Genomic DNA, 27,054 nt, shown 5'->3' on the forward strand with positions numbered 1-27,054 from the left:
TCTTAATATTTCTAAATCAGTAAGTGCCCTTTTTGGATGGCCCACAGACGCTACCTACACCCTCAGGTGGCTTCAATAGTTAGGGAGCTGGGGAAATTAAATATCACTGTTGCATTTAGAATCCGATTGAAGAGTTTGTCAAAGAGAAAGGTTATTATGACCCAACAAGAGATCTCACAAATATGTCTCAAAGCAGGTAAGTACTTTGTAAACCCCACAATGCAAAATTAGTTAACCCTTTCCTGGAAATAAGACCAAACACCTTTCTTCCCACAGAGGGAAGAAGAGTCATTCAGGGACCCAGCCTAAGCCAAAGTCAATTTGAGCCAAAGTCTAGGTGAAACTGAAGCACTTCTCAGAGGTAGGTGAAAGTCTTGCACAATGATTTAAAAGTCTTTGTAGATAGAAGAATTCAAAGTTGTGCCACAAGCTGTTTAGGCTTGTGAAGTAAAGAAGCTGTCAGCAACTCTACAGAGCAACCAAAACCAGTCACACCAACAGAGAACAAGTGCAGTTACACGACAAGAGGTAAGTTCTCTTAGACTGTACAGTACCTTTAGGTTGAAGAAAAATGCAGCAGAAGACTTCTGTTCCTGTGCAACTCTGCAGATCCTGGTGTTCCTGGGCCTCAGTGGTGGGGAGAAGAGGGAGGACTTCTGGGGACTCCTGCAATGGGATGGTTAACGACAGCAACCTTCAAACAAGTGGCACTTCAGGGTTTCAGCTCCTTGCGTCTACTGCAAATAGCAACACAGTGGTTTCTGGCTGTCGAGATGGACTTTCCTTGCATCTGGCGTCCAGCACTCTGTTGAGGTGGCTCAGGCTCGGTCAGTCCTTCTTCCTGGGAGTCGAGAGGATCTTCCTGGAGCGCTTGGCCAGCTTAAATTCAACACACACAATCTGGTGTTCCTCTTCCTGGCGTTTCGGTTTCCAGCAGCAACTCTGTGGAAATTGAACCAGCTCCGAGAGGATGTCCAGGTGGCTTACTTTGGAGTTGATTATTCTGACCAACTCAAAGGGAGAAGTCGTCCTTGCAGGGGCTTCTCTGTTGATACGAATTTGGAGTTTCAGCACAGCAGCAGGGCTTCACCGGGCGAACCAACGGTCCATGAGTTGCAGCAGGCGTCCTCTTCAGGTTCTTCTTCGGTTCCTTCGTCCAGTGGGCGACTCTGCCTTCCAAGCCAAAAGCCTCGACTTTTATTCAGGTTTCTCCCATTCACTCCAGCCTAACTGTCAGTCACCCAGCAGGGTGGCTGTTCTTGCCGGACAGTCAGCTGGCCAATCATCACAGAGTGCATTTGGGTCTCCTAGGAGACTAAGCACAGGGAGTTTCGGGCACCTACCTCACTTCCTGCCCCCACCAGACACCCTGGAGCCAGAGGCGGGCTTCACTCGTGAATCCTGCCAAAGGCCAATCGAACAAAGGGACCAAACCTGGTTTGGCGTGCAGAATACATCTCAAGAAGGACCTTCCTGACAAGAAATGGTGAAAAAAGACTGGGCCGTTTGGCACCCTTGGGTGATTTACTGCAGCTGCAAACGCAGACCGCGGTAAATGCACAACACGGTAGTTAAAAGTAAACCACTGCCACCGGCCATTCCGTGAGGAAAGGGTATCATAAAATTGTTACATGAGAAGCTAGACAAAGGGGATAATAAGTAACCCCTCCAGCACCCTATTGCAAGATAGTGTGTGCTGGGTCTAGAAGGTTACAAATGTAAACAAAGTCAATTTCACTTTACTGCTCTTGGAAACCGTAGTTTATCCAAGAGAAGGTATTTAAACCTTTGGGAAATCTGGAAGACTTCCCTATGCCTCTGCACTGAAGGTGCTGTGTGATACAATGTAAAATGTGATGTCTATGGAGTTTGTCAGAGTCCATAACCAAAAGAAACACAGAGTTCCAAATCACATTAAAATACATAAAAGAGTTGGGGAAAAAAGGGTCTCACTCTCTCTAGGCAAAAAAATCAAGTCCTCAAAATCCAGCAAAGTTGCTGGGGGTCTCTAAGATAGAGAGAAAGTAGCAAATTTCTGAGAATTCTCCCTAACAAGGACAGATGAACTGGTGGATAAACTTGGATCTGCCAAGTTCATCAGTACATTTGACTTGACCTCAGACGATTGGTAAATAGCACTGACAGGCCATGCCAAGGAGAAAACTGCATTTCCACCACAGGAGGCTTATACCAGTTTACGATTATGCCTTTTGGACTAAAGAATGCACCTTCTACATTCAAAAGTATAGTGAACAAGGTTCTGAATGGGTTGGAGGACCTCTGCATGGCCTACTTGGATGACATTGCAGTGTTCAGCCCTACTTGGGAAAACCATCTTCATCTTGGATTTTTTTTGCAGGCTCTTGAACAGGCCCATCTGACCATAAAGGCAAGTAAATGTCAAATTGGCCAGAGCAAAGTGGTCTACCTTGGTCATGAGGTAGGAGGTGGTGAGATTAGGCCCCTGCCTAGCAAAGTACAGGCTGTACAAGACTGGGCCACCCGCACTAATCAAACCCAGGTGAGGTCCTTTCTAGGACTCACTGGGTACTAGAGAAATGTATAGAGATCGATGGGACCATAGCTTATCCCTTAAATGACATCTCCTCTCCAACATTCCCCAAGAAGGTCATATGGAATGAGGAGTATGAAAAGGCATTTGAAGGGCTCAAACAAGCCCTCTGCAAAGCTCCAGTCTTGAGAGCTCCTGATTATAGCCAATCCTTCATTGTACAGACAGATGCTTCCAATACAGGAATAGGTGCAGTCTTGAGTCAACTGGATAAGCCAGGAAGAGAACACCCTATTTGCTTCATCGGCAAAAAGCTGAAGGGCCGAGATACAAGGTGGGCAACCATAGAGCGTGAGTGTTTTGTCATTGTGTGGTCATTGAATAAGTTTAGGCCATACTTGTATGGTTCTACTTTCCTCATTCAAACTGACCACCAACCCCGTGAGATGGTTAATGCAAATAAAGGGGGAAAATCCTAAATTGTTAAGATGGTCTATCAGCCTCCAAGGGTTTGATTTCACCATTGAGCATAGGTCAGGATCTAATCACCAAAATGCTGATTCGTCTCGCCAGAAAGTATGACCGAATGGAAACGGAGATTCATCAAGGAGTGGATTTAAATCCTCCTGTCCTTTAGTCTGGGGGGACGAGTGTTAGGGAGAATTTTAATTTCTGTGCTAATTCCCTACAGCCTTAGAGACCCCCCGCTCTTTTGCTGGATTTAGGGCTTATTTTTTCCTCCTGAGTGAGTGGGACCTTTTTTTCTCACCCTCTCATTTGTTTTTCCTGACTGGGATTTTTGTTTTTTACTGTTTTATGGAGTCTGACAAACTCTATAGGCATCTGCTTTTTGGATAGTGACACACAGCACCTTTAGGTGCAGTACCACTGAGCAGTCCCTTGGACTTCTCTGAATGTTTAAATACATGTTCTTGGGTGAACTACCGTTCCCATGAATAGTAAGATGATCCCTGTCTTACTTTTCTCTTTGTGGGACCAGCACGCACCACCCTATGTGGAGTACTGGGGGGTACATAGTGATTACTATCCCACTTCTCATGTAACATTTTTTGTTACACTAACCTACTTTAAATGGCTGGTGGCAGTGCATTTTTACTACCAGTGTGCATCTTTACTGCAGTCTGAACCCTCAGCTGCAGTACAGCACCCATAAGTGTCTTTTTTCTCTCTCGACATTTTCTGTTTTAGTTTATTCTGGGCTTTTACTCTGTAGGTTGATGCAGGTTTGAGTCCTTTTTGTGTTTTGCCTTTTGCGGGTTTCATCCCTGAAGCCCACCAAGGCCCCAGTGTTTCTGAAAAGGCAGGAAGTGAGGGAGGGTCCTGAAACTTCAATGTCCTTTGTCTCTAGGTGTGCCTGAGTGAAACCAGTCCTGATTGACCGGCAGGCTCTTCCCGAAAAGACAGCCACCCTGCTGTGTGATTGACATCCTAGGCTGTGAATGAATGGAAAATCGCATAAAGAGTGAGGTTTTTGGGGACTAGAGGCAGAGTCAACCACTGGAGAGGAACATACAAGGAAGAACAAGTGATGAGACGCCAGCAGCACCCTCCTGGACTGCGAAGAGCCCAGTGAAGCCCTGCAGCTGTGCTGACCCTGTTTTCATATCGACTGGCAAGACCTGTACGGGACGACTTCCTCCCTTGGGCTGGTGGGATCAACTAGCCTCAAGACAAGCTTCCATTTGGCGCAACATCGACTTGCTGTACCTCACCAGAGCTGCAGAAGGCCAATGCCAGGGGTCCTATGACCATTGCCGAGTGCACTGTCGAACTTCGAATCCGGCCAAATCTTCGTGGGCATCCCGAGGACCCTGCAGAGACAGTTAATCTTGATCCAGAGTCCAGGACCGAGGCAGCAAGCTTCTTCCAACCAGAGATATTCGTTCTTCATTGACGCAGAGGAAAAGGTGCCAAAATACTGAAGTCCTGCTGAAACAAAGGAAATCTGTAGCTGAGTCCCTCTCCCGAGTACTGCCGCAGGAGCCCGCCAGACGTCCTTCCTTTCGTCACTGAGACCAAGGTCCAGGAACAAGGGTCTGTCGAGCTGTAGCAAGGAGGAATCCAGCTGGGACATTTTTCTTCGAATCACAGGTACTGTGCGGCTTGGGTTGTTCACCTTTTAGTCATAAATTGTGCTTCCTATCCTGCAAAGTGCTTTTGTTCCACTTTAGAGTTGATACCAACTCTACTGCACTGGCCTGAACAGCTTGTGCTCTCTACAAAGTAGCTCACTTGAGTTACTGTGATTTCTGCTGAACTTACTAACTTTGTCAAGACTTTATCTAAGAAGAAGTGCATCAGAACTATTGACTTTATCCAATAACATAGGCTGTCCTGGCTCCCTAAAGAAACCCTTCTAACACTACTGGCTTTGGCAGTACTTGTTCCCTCATAGGTTATAATTGTGGACACTATTATTGCTGGGATAAAAGTTATCTGCCTCCCTTTAGTAGATTGTAATTGTTTAACATTGTAGAAAGTATGTTCTAAATCTGATTCTAACCTTTCCTTCCTTTACAAACTCGATAACTGAATTGGTAACTGAAAATAAGTGCAATATTGACCTTAACTGAAGTCATATCCTTGTGCTGAAAAATGTGTTGGCATAAAAGTATTTACCAACGTTTATTGTCCTTTACAAACTGAATCCAAACTTTGATTGAATGTTACTAGTAGATAAACACGTTTTAAAGAATGCTTATTTAAACCTTGTGTATATTATAAATACATATGTATATATAACATTAAGTGTGTAAGTGTTACTTGGACTTTACTGATTTCAATTGTACAGCTCTGCAGCTCACATTACCCCTCTTAAGATGAGCCTGGCTGCTCAGTCACACTACCAACTTGTGCAGTGTAGGCCTATATTAAAAGTTGGGTTACCTAATACATAGCAGATAAGTCTTGTGTAGACAGCCTGGCCTTTTCCCAACCTTTATTTTCCTCAATCAAAGTCGTTAGCCAAAACCATGTCTAAAGTGTGTCTGACTTTAATTCCTGACCCTTCACAATCCCCCTACTGTTAACCTGCCTGATAATGTACCTATATTTTTCCTCCTGCTATCATCCTTCTTTTTTCTCTGTTTGTCACGGTCAGCCTTCCTCAATGTCTCGTCTCTAACCTTAGCTTTCTTTTCCTCCCTTTCTCATCCTGACTTACCTTGACCTTACTATTCGCTGTCAGTTTTCCTGCCTACGTGCTGCAAAGACTAGTTGCACTTTGCCATTCATTGCTTATTTAATGTAGTCTACATCTCTTGTCAAAAACACAGATGAAGTGAGCCCAATACGTGTGATTGTCCTTTGTATTAGCAATTCCAACTTATTAAATGGGTCAGTGTATTTGCATGAATGTTTAAATGGTATCAACTCTGTGTTCGTCCTACGGTTTTCCTGCTGCTTGTACTGTGGGTGCTTTGCATTAGTTGACTGAAAGGTCTTGGCTGCTCAGTGAACCTGTATTTACAAAGTTAATTCCTTTCTTCTTTTTTCCTCAGCACAAGTGCTACATCATAGCAACAGTGGACAGAGACCTAAAGCGAAGGATTCGGAAGATTCCAGGAGTTCCCATTATGTACATTTCCAGTCACAGGTGTGATCCTAGCTCTAACCAGACTTGCACATAACGTCAGACCCCTATTCTTATTCCCTCGGCTACTGTCGCATTCTACCTACTCTTTTCCTCTTTACTTCCTTGCTGACTTCCTGCACTCACTCACTCTCACACACACACACACACATTCTCTCTCATGACCCCCTTTCAGAAATGACCCTCTTGTCCTCTTCTACCTTGGGTTAGTGAAGATGTAACCTAACATACAACATAAAGAAATGCCCTCTCATACATTCTTCCTTTTTCGTTCTCTCTCCTGTTCTTTCTTCCCCGTTACTGTTCCTTATCCCTCCCATTTTCCCTTTTCTTTCTGTTCCTTTTATCTTTTTGTCTACAATTTCCTATTTCAGTGGTTTTGCATTTGTTAGGGAGACTTTTTGTGCGCAACCCTCTGACGAGGGCTATTTAACTATCTGACTTAACAGTGGCCCAGTCTATCGACAAAAAGGAAAGATGTGGACTCACCAGTGTTAGCTGCATTACTTGTAGGAGAGCAATCCGGCTTCTGGTATACTGAATAATATACACTTTATTTATAAGGTCACACAAAATAATTCTGATAATAGAAATATGTACACGGGATAAACGGAACACTTAGCAGAGGATTGTGTAGATAAAAAACAGTAAATGGACAGTTAAAGCCTATCCCACTCTTTACCTTAAAATCTAGGCCCGTTACCTGGAAGCAGATGCAATACATATAGACTTCCAAAAGTATGTTAAAGAATAGAACTGTACACCAAAAAACAAAACGTAATTGCCATCTTGTTCAGGATCCACAGAGGTCACACAGAATATTGGTACAGGTTTCCTGCCACACTCTAAATAAAAGTATGATACATAATACATATGCACACAATATAATAAAATTACTTGGTAGTAATAAATAGGGGAACACCGTGTCCAACACATCCAGTGCTATCACAGTTCAGAATCTAGTTTAGTGACAGCCCCTAAGCACAGAATTACATATTTCACTCCAAAAAGACAACTGGAGCAACACTCAGTGATACAATGCACATCATAGGCAGGTGTGTAGTACATGGATCTAAAATTACTAATAAATCAGGAGAGTTGGTAAAATTCCAAACCTTGGTGGAGAACACCAGGGACTACAGGGGGACCCTAGGAAAAGAACACAGTCCAGGTAAGTACCTTGCTGAATATTTATATTTATTGTTTGCTGGTTAGAAGCTTATTCAGCAAGAAAACACTGTTTCAAAGTGTGCACAGGGTGAAGGGAGGAAACAAGGGAGTGAAACACATTACAAACGCAATATTTAAAGAAGTGGCGGGAAAAGGGAATGAATCGACCATGCCTTGTGAGTATTCAGAACGTGCAAGTGCAGCAAGGAAAAGGGTAGAGGAGGTAAGTGCTGGGGAGTCCGAGCTCATGGGTGAGCCACAGATGAAGTGCTTGGAAAGTTGAGTGCTCCCGGCCTGGAGCCATGTTAGGTGCAAGTGTGAACCTTCCAGGCGGAGGGTGTGTCAAGGCAAGTGCTGAGAGTAAACAGGAGCTGGGGCAATTGGGTGTAGGAGGTTAGGGTCCCTGAGGATGCATAAGAGCCCCAGACACCAGTCACAGCGACTCTGGAATTGGCAGAAGAGGGAAGGAGGAGGTAGAGGAAAGCCTTGAGGAGCTTCCAGAATTTAAGAAAGTCCTGCTCAAGGTGCATAGTGGAGGGGCAGGCTGTTCCATCCATAGAAGGGAGCCAGCTGAGGAAAGTGATAGACCACCTATCCTCTATTTAGCGAAACGATTTACAAACACACAAAGAGTTGGTGCCAGAGGAACGTAGTGGTCTTGAGGGAGAGTATTTAGTAAAATAAAGTTGAAGGTAATGAGGTCCCCGGGCCCAGACAGCCTTGTGGATGATGCATAGGCATTTGGATTTAATCCTTGCAGGAACCAGTGGAGACTTTTTAGAGCAGTAGAGATGTGGTCCCTGGGCTTAAGACCAAGGATACGTCTTGCTGCCCTATTCTGGATTAGCTGGATGGGTCGCAGAGTGGAAGAAGGTAGATTAAGGAGGAGGCTATTGCAATAGTCAGGCCTAGAGAGAATGAGGGTTCAGTAACATTGAGCCTCTGGGGGAAAGTGAGAAAAGGGAGAATTCCTTTGAGAAGGAAGAGCTGAAAGTTGGACTTCTTGGCAATGTCCTGAGTGAGTATGAGGGAGGAAGGAGAGAGAGGCATCGAAGATGACTCCAAGGATTCTGGCTTCAGGAGAAGGAGCTGGGGGAGAGCCCAAGGAGGAAGGCCAGAGTGAAGGGAAGGAGCAGGGGTCCCGATGCGAAGGATCTCAGCTTTACAGGCGTCTAGGCAGAGATCGTTGGAGGTGCACCAGTTCTGGATGGCAGCAGTAGGAGATGATAGAGGGTGCAAGAGGGTCAGCAGGAAGCTTGGAAAAGAGGTGTGTGTCACCTGCATAACACTGGAAGTTGGAGGAAAAGGAAGAAATGAGGCGTGCAAGCTAAGCAAGGTAGATGAGCAAAGGGGAGAGGATAGAACCCTTGGGGATACCACACGTGGCGAAAGGAGGAGAGGAGAAGGTGCCCAGGCTGACTTGGGAAGAGCATTGAGTTAGGAAGGAAGTCAGCCATTTCAGTGCCCGTTCTGAGATACCAAGGGTATCGTGGAGCCTTTGTATGAGGCGGTTTGACCATGTCAAAGGCAGAGGAGAGATTGAGAAGGATGAGGACAGCTGGGCAGTTGGCGTCCAGAGATACAAGCATTTCTTCATGGGTGTTCAGAAGAGCAGTTTCTGTGCCTCTAGATGCTCAAAGTCCAAATTGATGGTCACAGAGACCACCAACAATTACAGTGTGCAAGTTGCGTTGGGGCAATTCCAGCTTCTCCAGCAGCTTCCCCAAGAAGGGGGTGATGAAAATAGGGCAGTAGTTGGCAGGACAGGTAGGGTCTCCTGAAGGTTTTATCAGCAGGGGGAGCACAAGAGAGTGCTTAAGAGAGGAGGGGAAAGATCAAATGGCAAAAGAATGATTGCAGAAATCAGCGAGTGCAGAGGCAAGAGAGCCAATGTTATCTTTGATGGTCCTGGATGAACAAGGGGAAACCTGTTTAGAAGAGACCTTCATGGAGCAGACAACTCTGGTAACTTGTTCAGGTGTGACAAGGGAGAAGGAGAGGAAGGAGGAGGGTGAGGGGGCCAAGGGAGGCAGGCGGGTGTGGGATGACACGGTGGGTAACCACTGTGTTCAGGGTGTCCTGCGTTTTGGTGCCAAAGTGGGTGGCCAGTGCATTGCAGAGGGCCTGGGAAAGGGAAGGAGAGGAGGAGACTGCGGGATGGTTGGCTAGTTCCCTGCAGATCTTGAGAAGTTCAGCCGCATTGTGGGATGCACCGGAAACCTGTACCTGTATGTGGGCTCTTTTCTTGGCACGGATGGAAAGTCTGTATTGCCTTTGGAGCAGGCGGCAGGCCAGTTTGCCAGAGGATGAGCCTAATGTTTGCCACTTCCGTTCCACCGCCCTGCACTTTCCTTTCAGGGCCACAAGTTCGGAGTCGTACCAGGTGTATGCTTAGAGGCAGGTTTCAGGCGGATACTCATGACTGGGGCAAGAATGTCAAGAGTATTGGTGATGGACAAGTGGAAGTTGCTGAGAGCATAGTCAGAGGTAGATGCTGAGGTAACGGGCTGAGGGGGGAAGTATCACTTGGCTGACCTCCGGTGTTGAGAACATGTCCCCATATGAAACGGGACAAAGTCTGTTGTTAGTACAGTTTTTCTGAAGTCCAACTAAGGGCTTAGTAAAACCATTCAACTGAGACAGTACACCCCACTCTTAGGCTGTACCACCTGAGCCCATGGTAGCGTAGACAGAGCAGCCAGGCTTATGTTAGGTGGGAGAGAGGGCTGTAGAATCGGTACAGATAAAATTGTAATACAAATGGTCCAAAGAAACACTGAAATGCTATGTATTGTAAAAAATAAATGGTTAATTAAATACAAGTAGACCCAGATAAATCCTGGGGGAAATAAGTACTATCACATTATATATAACCACAATTATAAAAACACAACACTATGCTGGAAGGTACATGGACCAAAGCATATAACCTAATTTGGAACGCCTAACAGGAATTCTAGGGAAGTCAAACCGATAGTTAGTTTTTAGATTACTTTCAGTAATCTGTGGGTAGTAGACAATAAATCACTTAGTAAACCAACTGGACTATATACTCTGTGTGAATAGTGCGGGTGGCATTTGTTGCTTTGTTTACCAGTTTGACGAAAGCCTCAACTGATATTTCTGGGAAGTTTTGTTGTTTGTTTGCGTGTTCCTCGTCTGTGTCGGTGGGATTTGAGCTGTGTACGCTTGGTCTGTTTTGTATGGTGTGTTGGATGGAGGTTATTTTGTTTTTGAATTGGTCTCCGAGGTCCTCGCAAAGTTTTGTCAATGGTGTTGGCGTGTTGTTGCAGGCCGGTGGGTTTTTTATTTCCTTTATGATTTTGAATAGTTCTTTTTGAGCGTTTGGTGCTCTGAAGATTCGGTTGTCGTAGTGTTTCCTCTTCGCTTTTTGTATTTCCTTTTTATATGTGTAGATCTGTTGTAGGAATTTCTATTTGTTTGCGTTGGTATTGTTGTTCCTCCATTCAGACTCTAGTTTTCGGTTTTTCCTTTTCATGGTTTTGAGTAGTGGGGTGAACCATTTTGCTGTAGTTTTCTTGCGTGTCGGGGTGAAGGGCTTTTCCTTGGCGATGTCGTCAAGGGTTGTTGCGATCCAGGTATGAAGTATGGCATCTTTTTTGTCTAGTTCTGCTTCTTCCACGGTTGATGCTTGCGGTTTGCTGAGTTCTAGGAGCTCGGATAGGTTGGAGTTTTTTATGGTTCTCCAATTTCTTTTCATCATGATGGGTTGTTTTTCTTGTTGCTTTTGTGATTATGAACGGAATAATGAGGTGGTCGCTCCAAAGAATTTTAATTGGGGGTGCCGTCGTGAGGAGGTCCTTGTTGGCAAAGATTGCGTCAAGTGTGTGCCCTGCTGAGTGGGTTGCTCCTTTGACTAGTTGTTGTAGGTTCATGGCTGCTAGTTGGGCGGTTAAGGATTTTTGTGTGGTTGTGGTTTCTTCGTCGAACCAGATGTTGAAATCTCTGAGGATGATCAGATGATTGTACTAGATGGCTAGGGTGGTGATTGCTTCTGTGAAAGCGTCTACGAAAGTCGCATCGTAGGTTGGTGGTCTGTATATCAGTATGAATTTCAGGTGGGTTTTGGGTTTTACTGAAAGTCGTAGTATTAAAGATTCACATTTATCGATGTTTAGTGGATCTTCCATTTTGATGGCCTGTTGTTCCTTGTGGATGATCGCTTTTGGATTTTCTGTTTGTTTGGATGCATTTGAAGTCTTCAGGCAGGCAGTTGTTGAGGGTGATCTTGTAGTTGTCGTCTAGCCATGTTTCGGTTACAAATAGGATGTCTATGCCTCCTTCTGACAGGAGGTTGTATATTTCCGTTGAGTGTTTGGACATTGACCTTGCGTTTATTAGATTACAGTGGATTCTCTGGGTGAGATTTTGTTTTGAGGTTATTTGTTGCTCGAGTTTGAATTTGTCTGCTCGTGGTGTTTCCGCATTGAAGTCTGTAGGATGAAGAACGGCGACAGTTGCTTCTTCATTGAAGCGGTCTAGTAAGTTGATAACAGGGCTGATTAGTCTTGGTGTTTCTGCTGTGATGCTACTCGGATGACGATCAGCGGTGGTTTCTTCATTGGGTCTGATTGTTGGGTGGCTGGTGGTGTTGCTGGTTGTTGGTACTTTGCTGTGTTGTGCGGGATGTAGTGGAAATCGATGTTGCCCCTCTGTTCTTGTAATGTAAGGGGTAAAGGGGTCGGAGCCCTCCCACTCTCTTGTTGAGTGTCCCCGTCTTTTTTCCACGTGTATCAGGAAATTCTTTGCATGTTTAGAGGTTTCCGTGTTGGGGTGTCAGTGTACCGTGGTTGTTGCGAGGTAAGGTGTGAGGTATAAGGATTTTTCTCTTGTGGATTTTGCTCCGGTTGTGGCTGTTTTAGGCGTGTTTTCTTCCAGTGGGGCTGTTTCTTGTGGGTTCTGTCGGTGTTGTGTGTTCATGTCTCTTGTTGCACGATCTTCTTCTCCTTCTCTGCGTCCTTTTCTGGTACGGGCCATTTTTCAGTCTAGGCGCTGGTGTGGTGTGGTAGTTGGTCCTCTATGCTGTGCGGTTGCAGTGACCTCGGTTTTCCTTCTCTGGATACGCTGGGGTGTTCTCTGGTTCAGTGTTGTTTCCTGTCGGTGGGTAGGGTATGTTTCCTAAGGGTGCACTGTCGGTGGAGGTGGGGGGGTTAGGGTGTTAACGGTCCGCTGGTACGGGATTTAGTTATGTAGTGGAGGGTTTCCGGGTTTGGTAGGGTACTGAACTAAGCGCAGTCAGATTATTTGAGAGATCTGTATAGTGGGCGAGAGTCCTGTCAGTGCAATCTAAACATCACACAGTGCCGTTCGGAGACAGGGCCTCTGCTAAGTTTGAGAGACTTGCACAGTGGGGAGAGTCGTCCACCAGTGTAATCTAGACAACAAACAGTGCGGTTTGGAGACGGAGCCCCTGTTAAACTTTGAGAGACCCGCGCAGTGGGAGAGAGGCCTATCAGTGCAATCTAAACATCATATGAGTTTGCAAAGGTAGCGGGCGCCCCTCTCTCGACAGATCAAGGCCTGATAACCTGTTCAGTGGTTATTAACCACTTGAGAGTTCGCAGCCACTGCTTTTACTCACTGTGCCTTTCACAGATGGGAAATATCTATTTGCTATGATGCAGTTTGGGGACAGAGCCCCTGCTAAACTTGAAAGACCTGTATAGTGGGAGAGAGGCCTATCAGTGCAGTCTAAACCTCATACAATGTAATCAGGAGACAGAACCCCTGCTAGGTTTGAGAGACCTGTATAGTGGGAGAGAGGCCTATCAGTGCAACCTAAGCAGCATGTAATGCAATTAGGAGATAGAACGTCTGCTAAATATGAGACCCGCACAGTGGGAGAGAGGCCTATCAGTGCAACCTAAACATCATATGATGCAGTTTGGGGACAGAGCCCCTGCTAAACTTGAAAGACCTGTATAGTGGGAGAGAGGCCTATCAGTGCAGTCTAAACCTCATACAATGTAATCAGGAGACAGAACCTCTGCTAAATTTGAGAGACCTGTATAGTGGGAGAGAGGCCTATCAGTGCAACCTAAACATCATGCAATGCAATTAGGAGACAGAAACCCTGCTAAATATGAGAGACCCACACGTTGGGAGAGAGGCCTATCAGTGCAATCTAAACATCATATGATGCAGTTTGGGGACAGAGCCCCTGCTAAACTTGAAAGACCTGTATAGTGGGAGAGAGGCCTATCAGTGCAGTCTAAACCTCATACAATGTAATCAGGAGACAGAACCTCTGCTAAATTTGAGAGACCTGTATAGTGGGAGAGAGGCCTATCAGTGCAACCTAAACATCATGCAATGCAATTAGGAGATAGAACCCCTGCTAAATTTGAGAGACCTGTATAGTGGGAGAGAGGCCTATCAGTGCAACCTAAACATCATGCAATGTAATTAGGAGACAGAGCCCCTGCTAAATTTGAGGGACATGTATAGTGGGAGAGAGGCCTATCAGTGCAACCTAAACATCATGCAATGCAATTAGGAGACAGAGCCCCTGCTAAATTTGAGAGACATGTATAATGGGAGAGAGGCCTATCAGTGCAACCTAAACATCATGCAATGCAATTAGGAGACAGAGCCCCTGCTAAATTTGAGAGACATGTATAGTGGGAGAGAGGCCTATCAGTGCAACCTAAACATCATGCAATGCAATTAGGAGACAGAGCCCCTGCTGAATTTGAGAGACCTGTATAGTGGGAGAGGGGCCTATCAGTGCAATCCAAACCTCATACAATGCAATAAAAAAGTCTTTGGGTTTGGTAAGTGGCTCGGAGTCTGGGGTAGAGTAGCTGCTCTAATCCTGAGCCAGGCCACACCTACCTTACAGGTCCTTGTAGTTGCTGGTTGACGGCTGGCCACTGGCTTCCCCCTGCGGACACCTCCTGGAGCCGCCTCTGTTGGAGCCGCCCTTGGCCTTGAGGCCCTTAGCCGCAGGGGGCTGCCGGGCAGAGGGCTGCCCTGGGAGGACCAGTGGTGAAGTGTCGGGGGACCAATCAGAGCGGGCCTGGGCAGGTCGGGAGGCGGGAGGGAAGGGGGAAAGCAGGGAGAGCGAGCGAGCGGGTGGATGCGGGCTGCAAGGGGCGCAGAGAGGCCTCGGGGACCTTAAATTTATACCAAAAAAGAGAGAAAGCTGGTGCTCCTGGAGGGGTCTGCTTACTCACCGAGCTCCTGTGCAAATGGAGCCGGGGAGCGGGCGATTACAATATTTAAAATGCAGGATTTGGGCCGGATTTAGGTGCAGCTGGGGCAAAGCACACTCACCTCGCACGGATGGTGGAAGACGCGAGTGCGGGCTGGTGCCGTCGACTAGGTCTGCAAGGCAGACCGGATCAGCCAATCAGGGGCGGTGTGGGTGGGTTGGGGGGCGGGAGGTAGGCCAACCACGGGGAAATGCGGAAATGGGAGCGGGGATTCTACCAGAGGCGGATGCCTTCTACACAGGGCCTGGAGCCCGATGACAATATTTAAAATGCAGGATTTGGGCCGGATTTAGGTGCAGATGCGGCAAAGCACATTCACCTCGCACGTATGGTGGAAGACGCGAGTGCGGGCTGGAGCCGTCGTCTAGGTCTGCAAGGCAGACTGGATCAGCCAATCAGGGGCGGTGAGGGTGGGTTGGGGGGCGTGAGGTAGGCCAAACACAGTGAAATGCAGAAATGGGAGCAGGGATTCTACCAGAGGCGGATGCCTTCTACACAAGGCCTGGAGCCCGATTACAATATTGAAAATGCAGGATTTGGGCCGGATTTAGGTGCAGCTGGGGCAAAGCACACTCACCTCGCACGGATGGTGGAAGACGCGAGTGCGGGCTGGTGCCGTCGACTAGGTCTGCAAGGCAGACCGGATCAGCCAATCAGGGGCGGTGTGGGTGGGTTGGGGGGCGGGAGGTAGGCCAAACACGGGGAAATGCGGAAATGGGAGCGGGGATTCTACCAGAGGCGGATGCCTTCTACACAGGGCCTGGAGCCCGATGACAATATTTAAAATGCAGGATTTGGGCCGGATTTAGGTGCAGATGCGGCAAAGCACATTCACCTCGCACGTATGGTGGAAGACGCGAGTGCGGGCTGGAGCCGTCGTCTAGGTCTGCAAGGCAGACTGGATCAGCCAATCAGGGGCTGTGAGGGTGGGTTGGGGGGCGTGAGGTAGGCCAAACACAGTGAAATGAAGAAATGGGAGCAGGGATTCTACCAGAGGCGGATGCCTTCTACACAAGGCCTGGAGCCCGATTACAATATTGAAAATGCAGGATTTGGGCCGGATTTAGGTGCAGCTGGGGCAAAGCACACTCACCTCGCACGGATGGTGGAAGACGCGAGTGCGGGCTGGTGCCGTCGACTAGGTCTGCAAGGCAGACCGGATCAGCCAATCAGGGGCGGTGTGGGTGGGTTGGGGGGCGGGAGGTAGGCCAAACACGGGGAAATGCGGAAATGGGAGCGGGGATTCTACCAGAGGCGGATGCCTTCTACACAGGGCCTGGAGCCCGATGACAATATTTAAAATGCAGGATTTGGGCCGGATTTAGGTGCAGATGCGGCAAAGCACATTCACCTCGCACGTATGGTGGAAGACGCGAGTGCGGGCTGGAGCCGTCGTCTAGGTCTGCAAGGCTTACTGGATCAGCCAATCAGGGGCTGTGAGGGTGGGTTGGGGGGCGTGAGGTAGGCCAAACACAGTGAAATGCAGAAATGGGAGCAGGGATTCTACCAGAGGCGGATGCCTTCTACACAAGGCCTGGAGCCCGATTACAATATTGAAAATGCAGGATTTGGGCCGGATTTAGGTGCAGCTGGGGCAAAGCACACTCACCTCGCACGGATGGTGGAAGACGCGAGTGCGGGCTGGTGCCGTCGACTAGGTCTGCAAGGCAGACCGGATCAGCCAATCAGGGGCGGTGTGGGTGGGTTGGGGGGCGGGAGGTAGGCCAAACACGGGGAAATGCGGAAATGGGAGCGGGGATTCTACCAGAGGCGGATGCCTTCTACACAGGGCCTGGAGCCCGATGACAATATTTAAAATGCAGGATTTGGGCCGGATTTAGGTGCAGATGCGGCAAAGCACATTCACCTCGCACGTATGGTGGAAGACGCGAGTGCGGGCTGGAGCCGTCGTCTAGGTCTGCAAGGCAGACTGGATCAGCCAATCAGGGGCGGTGTGGGTGGGTTGGGGGGGCGGGAGGTAGGCCAAACACAGGGAAATGGGAGCAGGGATTCTACCAGAGGCGGATGCCTTCTACACAGGTTTGAGTCCATTGTGTTTTTTGCCTTTGGTGGACTTCAGCCCTGAAGCCTGCCCAAGGCTCCATTGTGTCTGGAAGGGCAGAAGGAAGTGATGGTCCCGAAACTCCCCTGTCCTTTGTCTCTAGGTGTACCTGAGTGAAACCAGTTCTGACTGGCTGTACTGGAAGGACAGCCACCCTGTTGTGTGATTGACTGCATAGGCTGTGAATGAATGGGAACTGGCATAAAAGGCTGTCATGATTCCTGCCCCAACCCTCTGAGATATCAGGCTGGAGCCAGGCCACGGTCACCTACTTGGCCCCTAAGGGTCTCTCCATCCCCCCAGAGACCCACTTGGACTCAGACCTGGCGCCTGTGGCGCCAATCTCACACACAGCCCTAAGATCCACTTAGCATTGGACTTGCAATTTATTATGGGCAAAATGGATGCCCCCATATAATTCAGTTCCTTGAACTGAATGGGCAGTCTAGCCTTTTGGGTGTGGTTCAGCCCAGGTATACATGGGATACCTGAGGACTATTTAAACCACGCCCGGCCCGAGAAACACGCTTTGCCTTTCTCTGCACCTGCAGCGTGACACTCACCATGCTCGGATCTCTCTCCAAGAGGCCTTCTTCTTTCTTCCGTGCCTGGCGCTCCTGCAAGAACAAGAACACATTAGTAATACCCTTACCTTGAAGAGCATCCAGCTTCTGTCCATCGCTCCTCCAGTCTTGCGGGTTACTGCGGCGGTGTCATCTCCATCTCGGCACGCCGCATCCTACGAAAGGATAAAAGAACAGAAGAGAAGACATTAGTAAGCATTCCGCATATCTTAGCTTGCTCAAACTGTAAGAAGATTTTAACGCTTACCTGAACTCCCGCTGATTGGGGTAACTTCAGCATCCGGTCGACCTGCAAAGGGGAAAAGACATATCAGGTTAGCGCAAAAGCTTTCTCACTGCATTTCATCTCCTCCGCTTGCATCCACGCTGGGTTATTGCGGCACGTAAAAGGGCACAAAAAACGAACATTGGTTAATGCAATTAAGAGCGATTAGCATCGTGCCCCGCACTCACTCACCGTAGGTTCTACTCACCTCAGCAGCACGTCGCCATCTTCAAACCCCTCCATCACCTAAGGAAGGAAAGACACATTATAAAAGAGACCAGAGCCAACAGAACTGTTCATGAGGCTCATTCTACTTACCGGTCGGGCTGAAGTCACAGCAAGCCCTGTCCGCCAGGCCAGTGCCAGTGAAGCAACTAGGCACATCGAGCCCTCATCAGTCAACACACCCCTGCACCGGAAGCAGGACGGAGAGTGCGCTACACAAGAAAACAAGGTGAGGAGGGGGAAGGTTTGGACCCAAGGAAGAGGGGGTCAAGCAAGCAGACCCATTATAGACTTGGCGCACAGGCAATTCTCAGTCGCACTGCGCCCAAGAGTTCAATATAGGCATGTGTTGCAAGTAATTGGAAGCCCTGGCTGCTTCCTTTCACATCACTTTGGCTTTTCCTGCTGTGCTGAAATTACCGCAATTGCGAAGCCGTGAGAGAGTTTTCTGGCACTGTCCTTCAATCAATTTATCTTAGGTCCCATCTCCCATTTACAGCCTCGGATGAAGAGTCGGTTTAGACTCGAAACACGTGTTAGGCTACTTTGCAAATAAATCCATCTGACTTATAACCACATCTCTCTTCAATTACTTGCAACACATGCCTATTTTGCACTATTGGGCGCAGTGCGACTGAGAATTGCCCGTGCTCTAATTGTTTCCACAACAGTGGGTTGTACTTGGTAGTACTCCCACACCTCTCAGACACCTGCAGCCTATGTGCACTCTTAATATTTATTCATACAAGCGCTGTGGTTTTGTGACTTTTTCTGCCAAACCTGTGTTTTTCCAATAGAGACTTGACCTCTGGCAATCCTGCGTTTCAGGTCCAGTCTTTCATTGAGCGGATTCCAAGGGAGGGTTTGAGGTCGCCAGAAGTCCAGACAGGCTGAGTGGCATCCCCGTGGATACCCGGTGACCTTACAAAGGCAAGGTATTTGGGACTAGAGACAGAGTCGACCACTAGAGAGGAACATCTGAAGCAGAAGACATGAAGAGACGCCAGCAGCACCCTCCTGGACTGCGAAGTGCCCAGTGAAGCCCTGCAGCTGTGCTGACCCCGTTTTTAAATCGACTGGGAAGACCCAAAAAGGGACGACTTCCTCCCTTAGGCTTTTGGGACCAACTAGCCTCAAGATGAGCTTCCATTTGGTGCAACCCCCTGTCTTGCTGTGCCTCATCAGAGCTGCAGAAGCCCAATGCCAGGGGTCATGTGAACATTGACGAGTGCATCATCTAGCAAAGTCCAAATCTTTGTGGCATCCAGAGGACCCTACAGAAGCAGGAAATCTTGATCCACAGTCCCTTCACCAGAGTCCAGGACCGGGGGAGCAAGCTACTTCCAACCAGAGCTTTTCATTCTTCATTGGTGCTGAGAAAAAGGCGCCAAAACACCAAAGTGCCGCTGAAACAATGGAAATCCATTGCTGGGGAGTCCCTTTCCCGAGTACTGCCGCAGGAGCCATCCAGACGTCCTCCGTTTCGTCACCACGACCCAGGTTGATTCCTCCTTGTTACAGCTTGGCAGACCCTTGTTCCTGGACCTTGAACAGTTTTCTTCAAATGAAAGGTACCGTGGGCCTTGGGGTATTCACCTTTTAGCCATAAGTTGTGCTTCCTACCTTGGCAGGTGCTTTTTTTAAACTTTGGAGTTAATCCTAACTCACCTGCACTGGCCTAAAAGCTTGTGCTCTCTACAAAGTAGCTCACTTGAGTTACAGTGATTTCTTCTGAACTTACTAACTTTGTCAAAACTGTATCAAAGAAAAAGTGCATGAGAACTATTGACTTTGTCCTTTGAATTTGGCTGTCCTTGCTCCCTAGAGGCACCCTTCTGAACCTATTGGCTTTGGCAGTACTTGTTCCCTCGTAGGTTGTAATTGTTGACACTATTATTGCTGGGATAAAACTCTATCTGCCTCCCTTTGGGAGATTGTAATTGTTTTACAAACTGTTGAAAGTATGTTCTAAATCTTATTCTAACCTTTCCTTCCTTAACAACTTAATAACTGAATTGGTAACCAAAATAAGTGCAATACTGACCTTTACTGAAGTCACTTCGTCTGTTGGTACATGTTTTCGCATAGGAAAAGTCTTTATCACACAGGTCCGGAAGATGTATCATTCCCATTAAATCGTCACCCCCTCAGACTAAGGACAGGAAGATTTAATCCACTCCTGGATGAATCTCCTATTCCAGTCGGTCATACTTTCTGTAGAGACCATCAGCATTTTTGTGATTGAATCCTAACCTATGCTCGATGGCGAAATCAAACTCATGGAGGCTGATGGACCATCTTAACAATTTAGGATTTTCCCCCTTCATTTGCAACAACCATCTCAAGGTATGACCTAAACTTCTTCAATGACCACACAATGGTAAAACATGCACGCTCTATTTTTGCTCACCTTGTTTCTCGGTCCTTTAGCTTTCTACTTATGAAGCAAATAGTGTTCTCTGCCTTGCTCACCCAGTTGACTCAACACTGCACCTATCCCTGTATTAGGAACATCTGTCTGTATAATGAAGGATTGGCTACAATCGGGAGCTCTCAAGACTGGAGCTTTGCAGAGGGCTTGTTTCAGCCCTTCAAATGCCTTGGCACACTCCTCATTCCATGTGACCTTCTTGGGGAATTTTGGAGAGGAAATTACATTTAAGGGAGAAGCTATGGTCCCATAGTTTTCAGTAACGTTTCTATAGTATCCAGAGAGTCCCAGAAAGGCTTTCGCCTGGGTTTGAGTAGTGGGGGTGGCTCAGTCCTGTACAGCTTGTACTTTACAAGGCAAGGGCCTAATCTCACTACCTCCTACCTCATGCCCAAGGTAGACCACTTTGTTCTGACCAATTTGACATTTACTTGCCATAATGGTCAGATGGCCCTGTTCAATAGCTTGCAAAACATACCCAAGATTGGGGCTGAACACTGCAATGGCATCCAAGTATGCCAATGCAGAAGTCCTCTAACCCATTCAGAACCTGGTTCACCATCCTTTGGAATGTAGCAGGGGCATTCTTTAGTCCAAAAGGCATAACCCTAAACTGGTATAAGCCTCTTGGGGTAGAAAATGCAGTTTTCTCTTTGGCATGGTCTGTCAGGGCTATTTGCCAATAGCCTGAGGTCAAGTGAAATGTACTGAGGAACTTGGCAGATCCAAGTTAATCCACCAGTTCACCTGTCCTTGGTAAAGGATGGGCATCAGTCTTTGTGACTGCATTCAGAGCCCTATAGTCCATGCAGAATCTCAATTCTTTGTTTCCTGCCTTTGACACTAGCACAACCGGACTAGCCCATGGACTGGTAGATGGCCCAATAACTCCAAGGTTAAGCATCTTGTTGACCGCCTCATTTATATGTGCTCTGACATGATCAGACATTCTGTAGCCCCTGCTTTTGACAGGGAGACTGTCATCAGTGGCGATATCATGCTGGCCCCATGGGGTCAAGCCTGGTGTCAGCGAAAACAGGGAGGCAAACTGCCTTAACAGAGTCGTGCACTCCTCCTGTTGCTGCCGTGTTAGATCTGAAGAGAGTTTAACTCCTTCAGTGGTTTCATCTGAAGGTTGTCCCCCGAGGAGATCAGGGAGAGACTCACTCCTCCTCATCTTGAGCACAGGCTAAAAGCAAAGCTCCTAGTTCTGGTCTGGAGACATACGCCTTCAAGCGATTAGTGTGATAGACTCTAGGGGCCTCTTTGGGGTTGCCCAAGTCCACTAAATAATATACCTCTCCAAGTTTGCCTCCAACCTGTAAGGGTCCAATCCATTTCTTCTGTAAGGTCCTCTGCCTTGTGGGAACCATAAATAATACTAACTGGTCTGCAGTAAACTCCACCATGTTGGCCTTCTGGTCATGACCATGCTTGACTAGAGCTTCAATCATTTTTAGGGCCATCCTCCTCCTGAGGCTCTAGGGAAGGAGCACTCTCCAACCCTTCCTTGATCAGGGCTAAGGGGCCTCTGACTGGATAACCATAGAGGAGCTCAAAGGGGCTGAAACCCACTCTGGCTTGAGGCACCTCTCTGTAAGAAAATAAAAGGCATGGCAGTAGAAGGTCCCACTTTCATTGTTCTGTTAAACCTCTCTGCCAGCCCATTGGTTTGGGAATGGTAGGCTGTTGAGAACATGTATGTAACTCCAGTTTTTCCACATGGTCTGCATGTAGTGGGACATAAAATGTGACACCCTGTCAGAGATTACCTCCTTAGGAAACCTCACCCTGGTGAGAATACCAAGGAGGGCCTTAGCTACTGCTTGGGCAGTAACAGTTCTCACAGGTATGGCCTCCGGGTACCTGGTAGCATGGGCGACCACAACCAATATAAATCGGTGGCCTGAGGTGGTTGGAGGGTCTAGGGGACAAATAATGTCAAACTCCCCATCCCCTCAAAAGGGACTCCCACCACTTGGAGGGGCACTAAAGGTGCCACATTCTTAGATCCACTTTTGCCATAGGTCTGGCAGGTGTGGTAGCTCCTACAATGTTTGTCAACATCTGCACCCACCTTGGGCTGGTAAAAGTACAGAGAAAGCCTCTTGGTCTTTGGAGCTCAAGTGACCAGCCAGAGGAATCTCATGTGCTAGTTGTTGGAACTGGCCTAACCTCCTGAGGTACTACAAGTCGCCTGAAGTCCCCTGGGGTCGACTCTGTAGGCTCACTGTAGAAGAGCCCATCCTCCCAGTAGTCTGTGCTTCCCTGGCTCTTGCCCTTCCAGCTGGGAAGCGGTCTGTTGTCACAGACCTTCTAGAGAGGGACACTATCTTTGTCCTCTGCTAAAGTCTGCCCTAGAGGGTCCACCTACTGCAAGTTAAGTTTGCAGCTTAGGATGGTCTCTAGGATCCAGATCTCATTTGCAAGGAAGGCTCTCCTCCAGTTCTGTTTCACCAGCCACTGGGTTTTCAGCAGTTGGTTGATCCTCCCACTCAGCCGGGCATGGGGTCACAGGTGTGACATGGGACTCTCCTCTCAGGGAAGCCCTGGTTTTCAGAACAAGTTTGGGTTTGAGACCCTTTTTCTTTCCAGAGACTCTGGATTTCTCCTTTGAGTCTTTCTTCTTCTTAGAAGTGGAAGGTTGGCCTGTCTGCTGGTTTGAGATGCTGGATTCCTCCCTGATCTCAAACTTAGACTCTTAAGATTGCCTCTCTAGCCAATCTTGTCAGCTCCCATTTCTTTTTGCTGGGAAGCCTGGGGGTACTAGACATTACTCCAAGAGCTTTTAAGTCATTACCCAACAGGACTCTCTGAGGTACTTCAGTTTGTACACTCACAGGGATTCTCAGTCATATTATTGCACTGGATGAAGGCTGGCAAAATAGGAACCATTTGGATAGGGCTTCCAGCAAGTTTAGTGGGTCCTTTGGGTGCCTTGGCTACATCCTCCGGTTTGAAGAAAGTTTCATTGACCACTGTAATGCTGGCCCAAGTGTCTCTAATGGGAGGAGTCTCCTGAGCATCTACAAATACACTTTCCTTATAGTATACTTTTGTGTTGTAAGGTATGGTGTTATAGACATCTATATTTTGTTGTTTCCACAGACCCAAGACACTAAAAAAACACTGGCACCCCTGAGTGCTGGGGTGGAGTGCCGGGGATATACAGTGTATCACACTAAAACTGTAACAATTATATTACAAGGACAAACTTACCTTTAATGGCTGGTGGCAGTGAAAATTTTTATTAATTTGGTGTACCTTTACTGCAGGCTGTTTGTACAGGCACCCATGGGTGCCCATTTTACCAAAATGGCCGTGCCTTGTTTTTTCAACATTGTAGTGTTCCTTCCCCTGACATCCATAGCGGGAAATTCCTGCATAAAAGTCAGAACCTGGAAGCTGAAGAGGTAGTCGACCACTTGAACCAAAACCGAAGAGGATGATGAAGGAAAAGCAGCTGAGACGATTTCCAGTGACCGGGGAGCCTGCTGTGGAACCAGAGCATGCTGTAACCTTTCCTTCCAATCGACCTGGGGATCCCTTAATGGACGACCCCGACCCAGAGCCTAGTGAGATCCACTGAAGAAGACCTGCATTTTGAGCTGTTCCATGTCGTGCTGCGACCTTGCGGAGCTGCAATACCCTGGGACCTCGAGCCAGTGTGTGGGGCACAGTCTTCAACATTCTAAATATAGCTGAAACTTTGGTGGCATCCTGCTGGAACTCCAGAGACATGATTTGACTCCGAAAAGTCTCCTCACCATAGTGCTGGACCTTGCAAGTGATGAGAATCCGATCGGCGATATTCAGTCTTCTTCTGGCTCCTGAAAAGGGTGCCAAAATTGCAGAGCCGCATCCAGCTGCGAAGAAACTCTTGCCTGGAGCCTTCTACGTTCATCCCTGCTGCAAAATCCCTTCCAAAGTCCTGTCTTCCATCTTCATGACAAAATAATTAATCGACTGGGTGTTTGGCTGCAAATCCTGTAGTTTTCCTGCTGCAACTCTTCTTTTGTGCTGAGGTACTGTGTTGGCTGTGCTATTTACTTACCTTAAGCCTGTGTGATTTCTGTAAAGCTTTTGGGGTGTTTTCTGTGATTGGGAGGCCTCTCATCCAGAGTCCAGGGCCACTGATGGACTCCCCAGAGGGTGTCTTCTCTGAAGTCCGTTGACCCTAACTAACTTTAAAGAGAACTACTTACTTGTTTGAACAGTCTTCCACAGGAACTCTGACTTTTGCCTTCAACAGAACCCTGTCTCACCCTGCCTACAGCTGGCTCCTAAACCACTAGGGTACCTCTTCTGCTTCGGAGTGAACTCATGCATTAGACTGGGGAAGGTCTTGATAAGTAAAGGATTCTGTCTTGAAAAGTATAAAAAGCGTTGAAAAGTACTTACTTGTGAAAGAGTTCGTTTGTAACTGCAACTCTGAGAGTGAGCAGTTACAAAAATTCTTACCTTGAATGTGTGTGGTGCCATTCTGAAAAGTGTATATATAAGGTTAATTTACTCACCTGTGAATTGGTTGTGCCTCTTTCCCAAAAGTAATGCTGTTGACTTCACTATTTATTTCAGAGAATAGGTGTATAGGTTCCCCAACTGGGTCTTGCTCCCCCTAACATACTGTATAGCCTGTTTAGAATAAGTCTGCCTTAGGTTTTACCTTCCTAGAATAACATTTCATTCATAAAGCGTAACATTGGGTTTTGCTTTACCTGGTCTGTTTTATATCGTTCCTAAAACAGTCTTTGGTTTATGCCTACCTTTAAGTTGCTGATAGCTCCTTTAAAAAGTATATGGGTTTTACTCACTTTGATTTAGCTGTGTGCCATCCTAAAATAATGTAGTTACTGCTTACCTCAGTCTGTGTTCCACTGATCTGAAAAGCAACTGTAAAAGTGTATTACAAAATTAGGTTTTACCTGCCTAGAATAGCTGTCTGCCGTTTTTGACAAGTGTTCTGTAGGTGTAGCTGGCCTTGGCCTGCCTGGTGCATCCTAAATTAGTGTAAAAATGTATTGCTTATCTTAGACTGTGTTCCACTGAGCTGAAAGCAACTATAATTGTATATTACACAAAAAGTATTACTCACCTAGTATAACTTTGTGTTCTCATAAATGTACTTATAGGTATATACAGTTCCTTGAATGAGTGTGCCACTATTCAGAAAAGCATCCTGGTAACAGGGTTAGTTGTTTATGTGATTCCTTAACTGAGTGTCACTGCATATCTGAAGGGGTCTACTACCCTTGAATTACTGGAAAGTAATCTGAAAGTAACTAATGGTTTTACACCAGCATGAATAGGTGTGCCATATACTAAATGTGTTTGATAATGTCTGAATTACCTAGAAATACTGTTTGTTTTCTAAATAAGGTCTGTGCTTTTGTCTCTGTACTTTAAAGCTTACTGTTGTTTTTTTTTAAATGTATATTCATTGAATTACAATTTTTACAAAAGAAAAAAAGTACTGTTGTGTTTTTATAATGAGTATATATGATCTGTGATAGTACTTATTTCCCCCAAAATTTATCTGGGCCTACTTGTATTTAAATAATTTATTTTTACAATACATGGTGTTTTGGTGTTACTTTGGACCATATGATATGATAGGTTATTTATAACACGCTTTTAATACCCAGAGATTTCTAAGCGCGGACCCGGGGATCGAACCTGTGTTGCTCCGTTTCGTCTTGCTTCCAAGGTGAGGACATTGCCCCTGAGCTATCCTCCCGAGAGGATTCTACAGCCCTCTCTCCCTCCTAAAATGAGCCTGGCTGCTCTGTCTATGCTACCATATTCTCAGGTGGTACAGCCTTATACTAAAAGTGCAGTCTTACTGTTTTACTAAGCCCTTATAGGACTTCAGAAAAACTGTCCTGACTAAAGGTGAGCTATATAAAGATAAAGGCTAGGTGAGGGGGGAAAAGGATTCCCACTCGCCTAGGGAAAAGGGGAAACATAATCAGCAAGTACAGCAAAAGGTTCTGTGATTGACACAGGTCAGGAAGATTTATCACATTTATGAAAATCGTACCCAACAAACGCCATTATCAAGAATACGCTTGACGAGGTAGATACAGCAGGAAGAATAGTAGCAGAGGGAGCACTTATTAAATGATACGTGTGGCTCAGACATCCTGTATTCAAACCTGAAACTCGGATCACGCTTATTAACATGCCAATCGAAAATAATCTCCTATTCTGTGGAGTCAGATCACTATTTGCCCATGCATGGAAGGGGATCACATCCGACTAGTGGGTATTGTGAACTGTCCGAGATGGATATTGCATTGAATTTCAACAACTATCACGCAATCATCCTCCAAGATACAGAAGGATGTCCTTAGAACGCCAACAAATTCTATAAGCTGAGATAGAAGCACTTCTGGAAAAAGGGGCCATAGAGCTTGTTCCTCGGTCAGAGGTAAACAAGGGTATTTATTCAGTGTGCTTCCTTTTTCCAAAGAAAGACAAATCCAAACATCCACTGCTCGATTTAAGACCGGCAAATACATATGTCAAACCCCCGAAGTTCAGAGTGACATTACAGGAAGTTATTACGTTGCGTAAGAGGGGAGACTGCATGTCAACACTGGATATGAAAGATACATACTTTCGTACTTCAATGTTGCCAGTTTAAAGAAAGTACCTAAGATTCAGGGTGGGGTCCACAAACTACCAATGCAAAGTACTCCCCTTTGGGATTGTGTCGACCCCTCAGGTCTTTACAAAAGTAGTAATGGCACACCTACGCAGACACTCAGTTCCAGTGTACCCTTATCTGGACGACTGGCTCATAACAGGAGACACACCACAAATATGTCAGCGGCATACATAGAAGACAAAAGACATTCTGCATCAACTAGGGTATTCTAGCAACAAAAAAATGTCAAGCCTAGCTCCCAGTCAGCTGTAATTCGGTAAAAAGACACTTTCGTGTTCCCCTCCAAC

General features: G+C 46.9%; 1 protein-coding gene across 1 annotated transcript in view; it reads left to right on the top strand.

The window, feature by feature from the left end:
- FCF1 (FCF1 rRNA-processing protein) overlaps positions 1-27,054 on the top strand; it is a 204,385-nt gene that overhangs the window by 170,221 nt on the left and 7,110 nt on the right. Inside the window, exon 7 of the mRNA XM_069637640.1 lies at positions 6,034-6,128. Within this exon, the coding sequence (XP_069493741.1) occupies positions 6,034-6,128 (95 nt within the window). The remainder of the gene's footprint in view (positions 1-6,033; positions 6,129-27,054) is intronic.

Source organism: Ambystoma mexicanum, chromosome 14 (genome assembly GCF_040938575.1).
Source record: "Ambystoma mexicanum isolate Mex_15411 chromosome 14, UKY_AmexF1_1, whole genome shotgun sequence".
NCBI classification, from domain to species: domain Eukaryota; kingdom Metazoa; phylum Chordata; class Amphibia; order Caudata; family Ambystomatidae; genus Ambystoma; species Ambystoma mexicanum.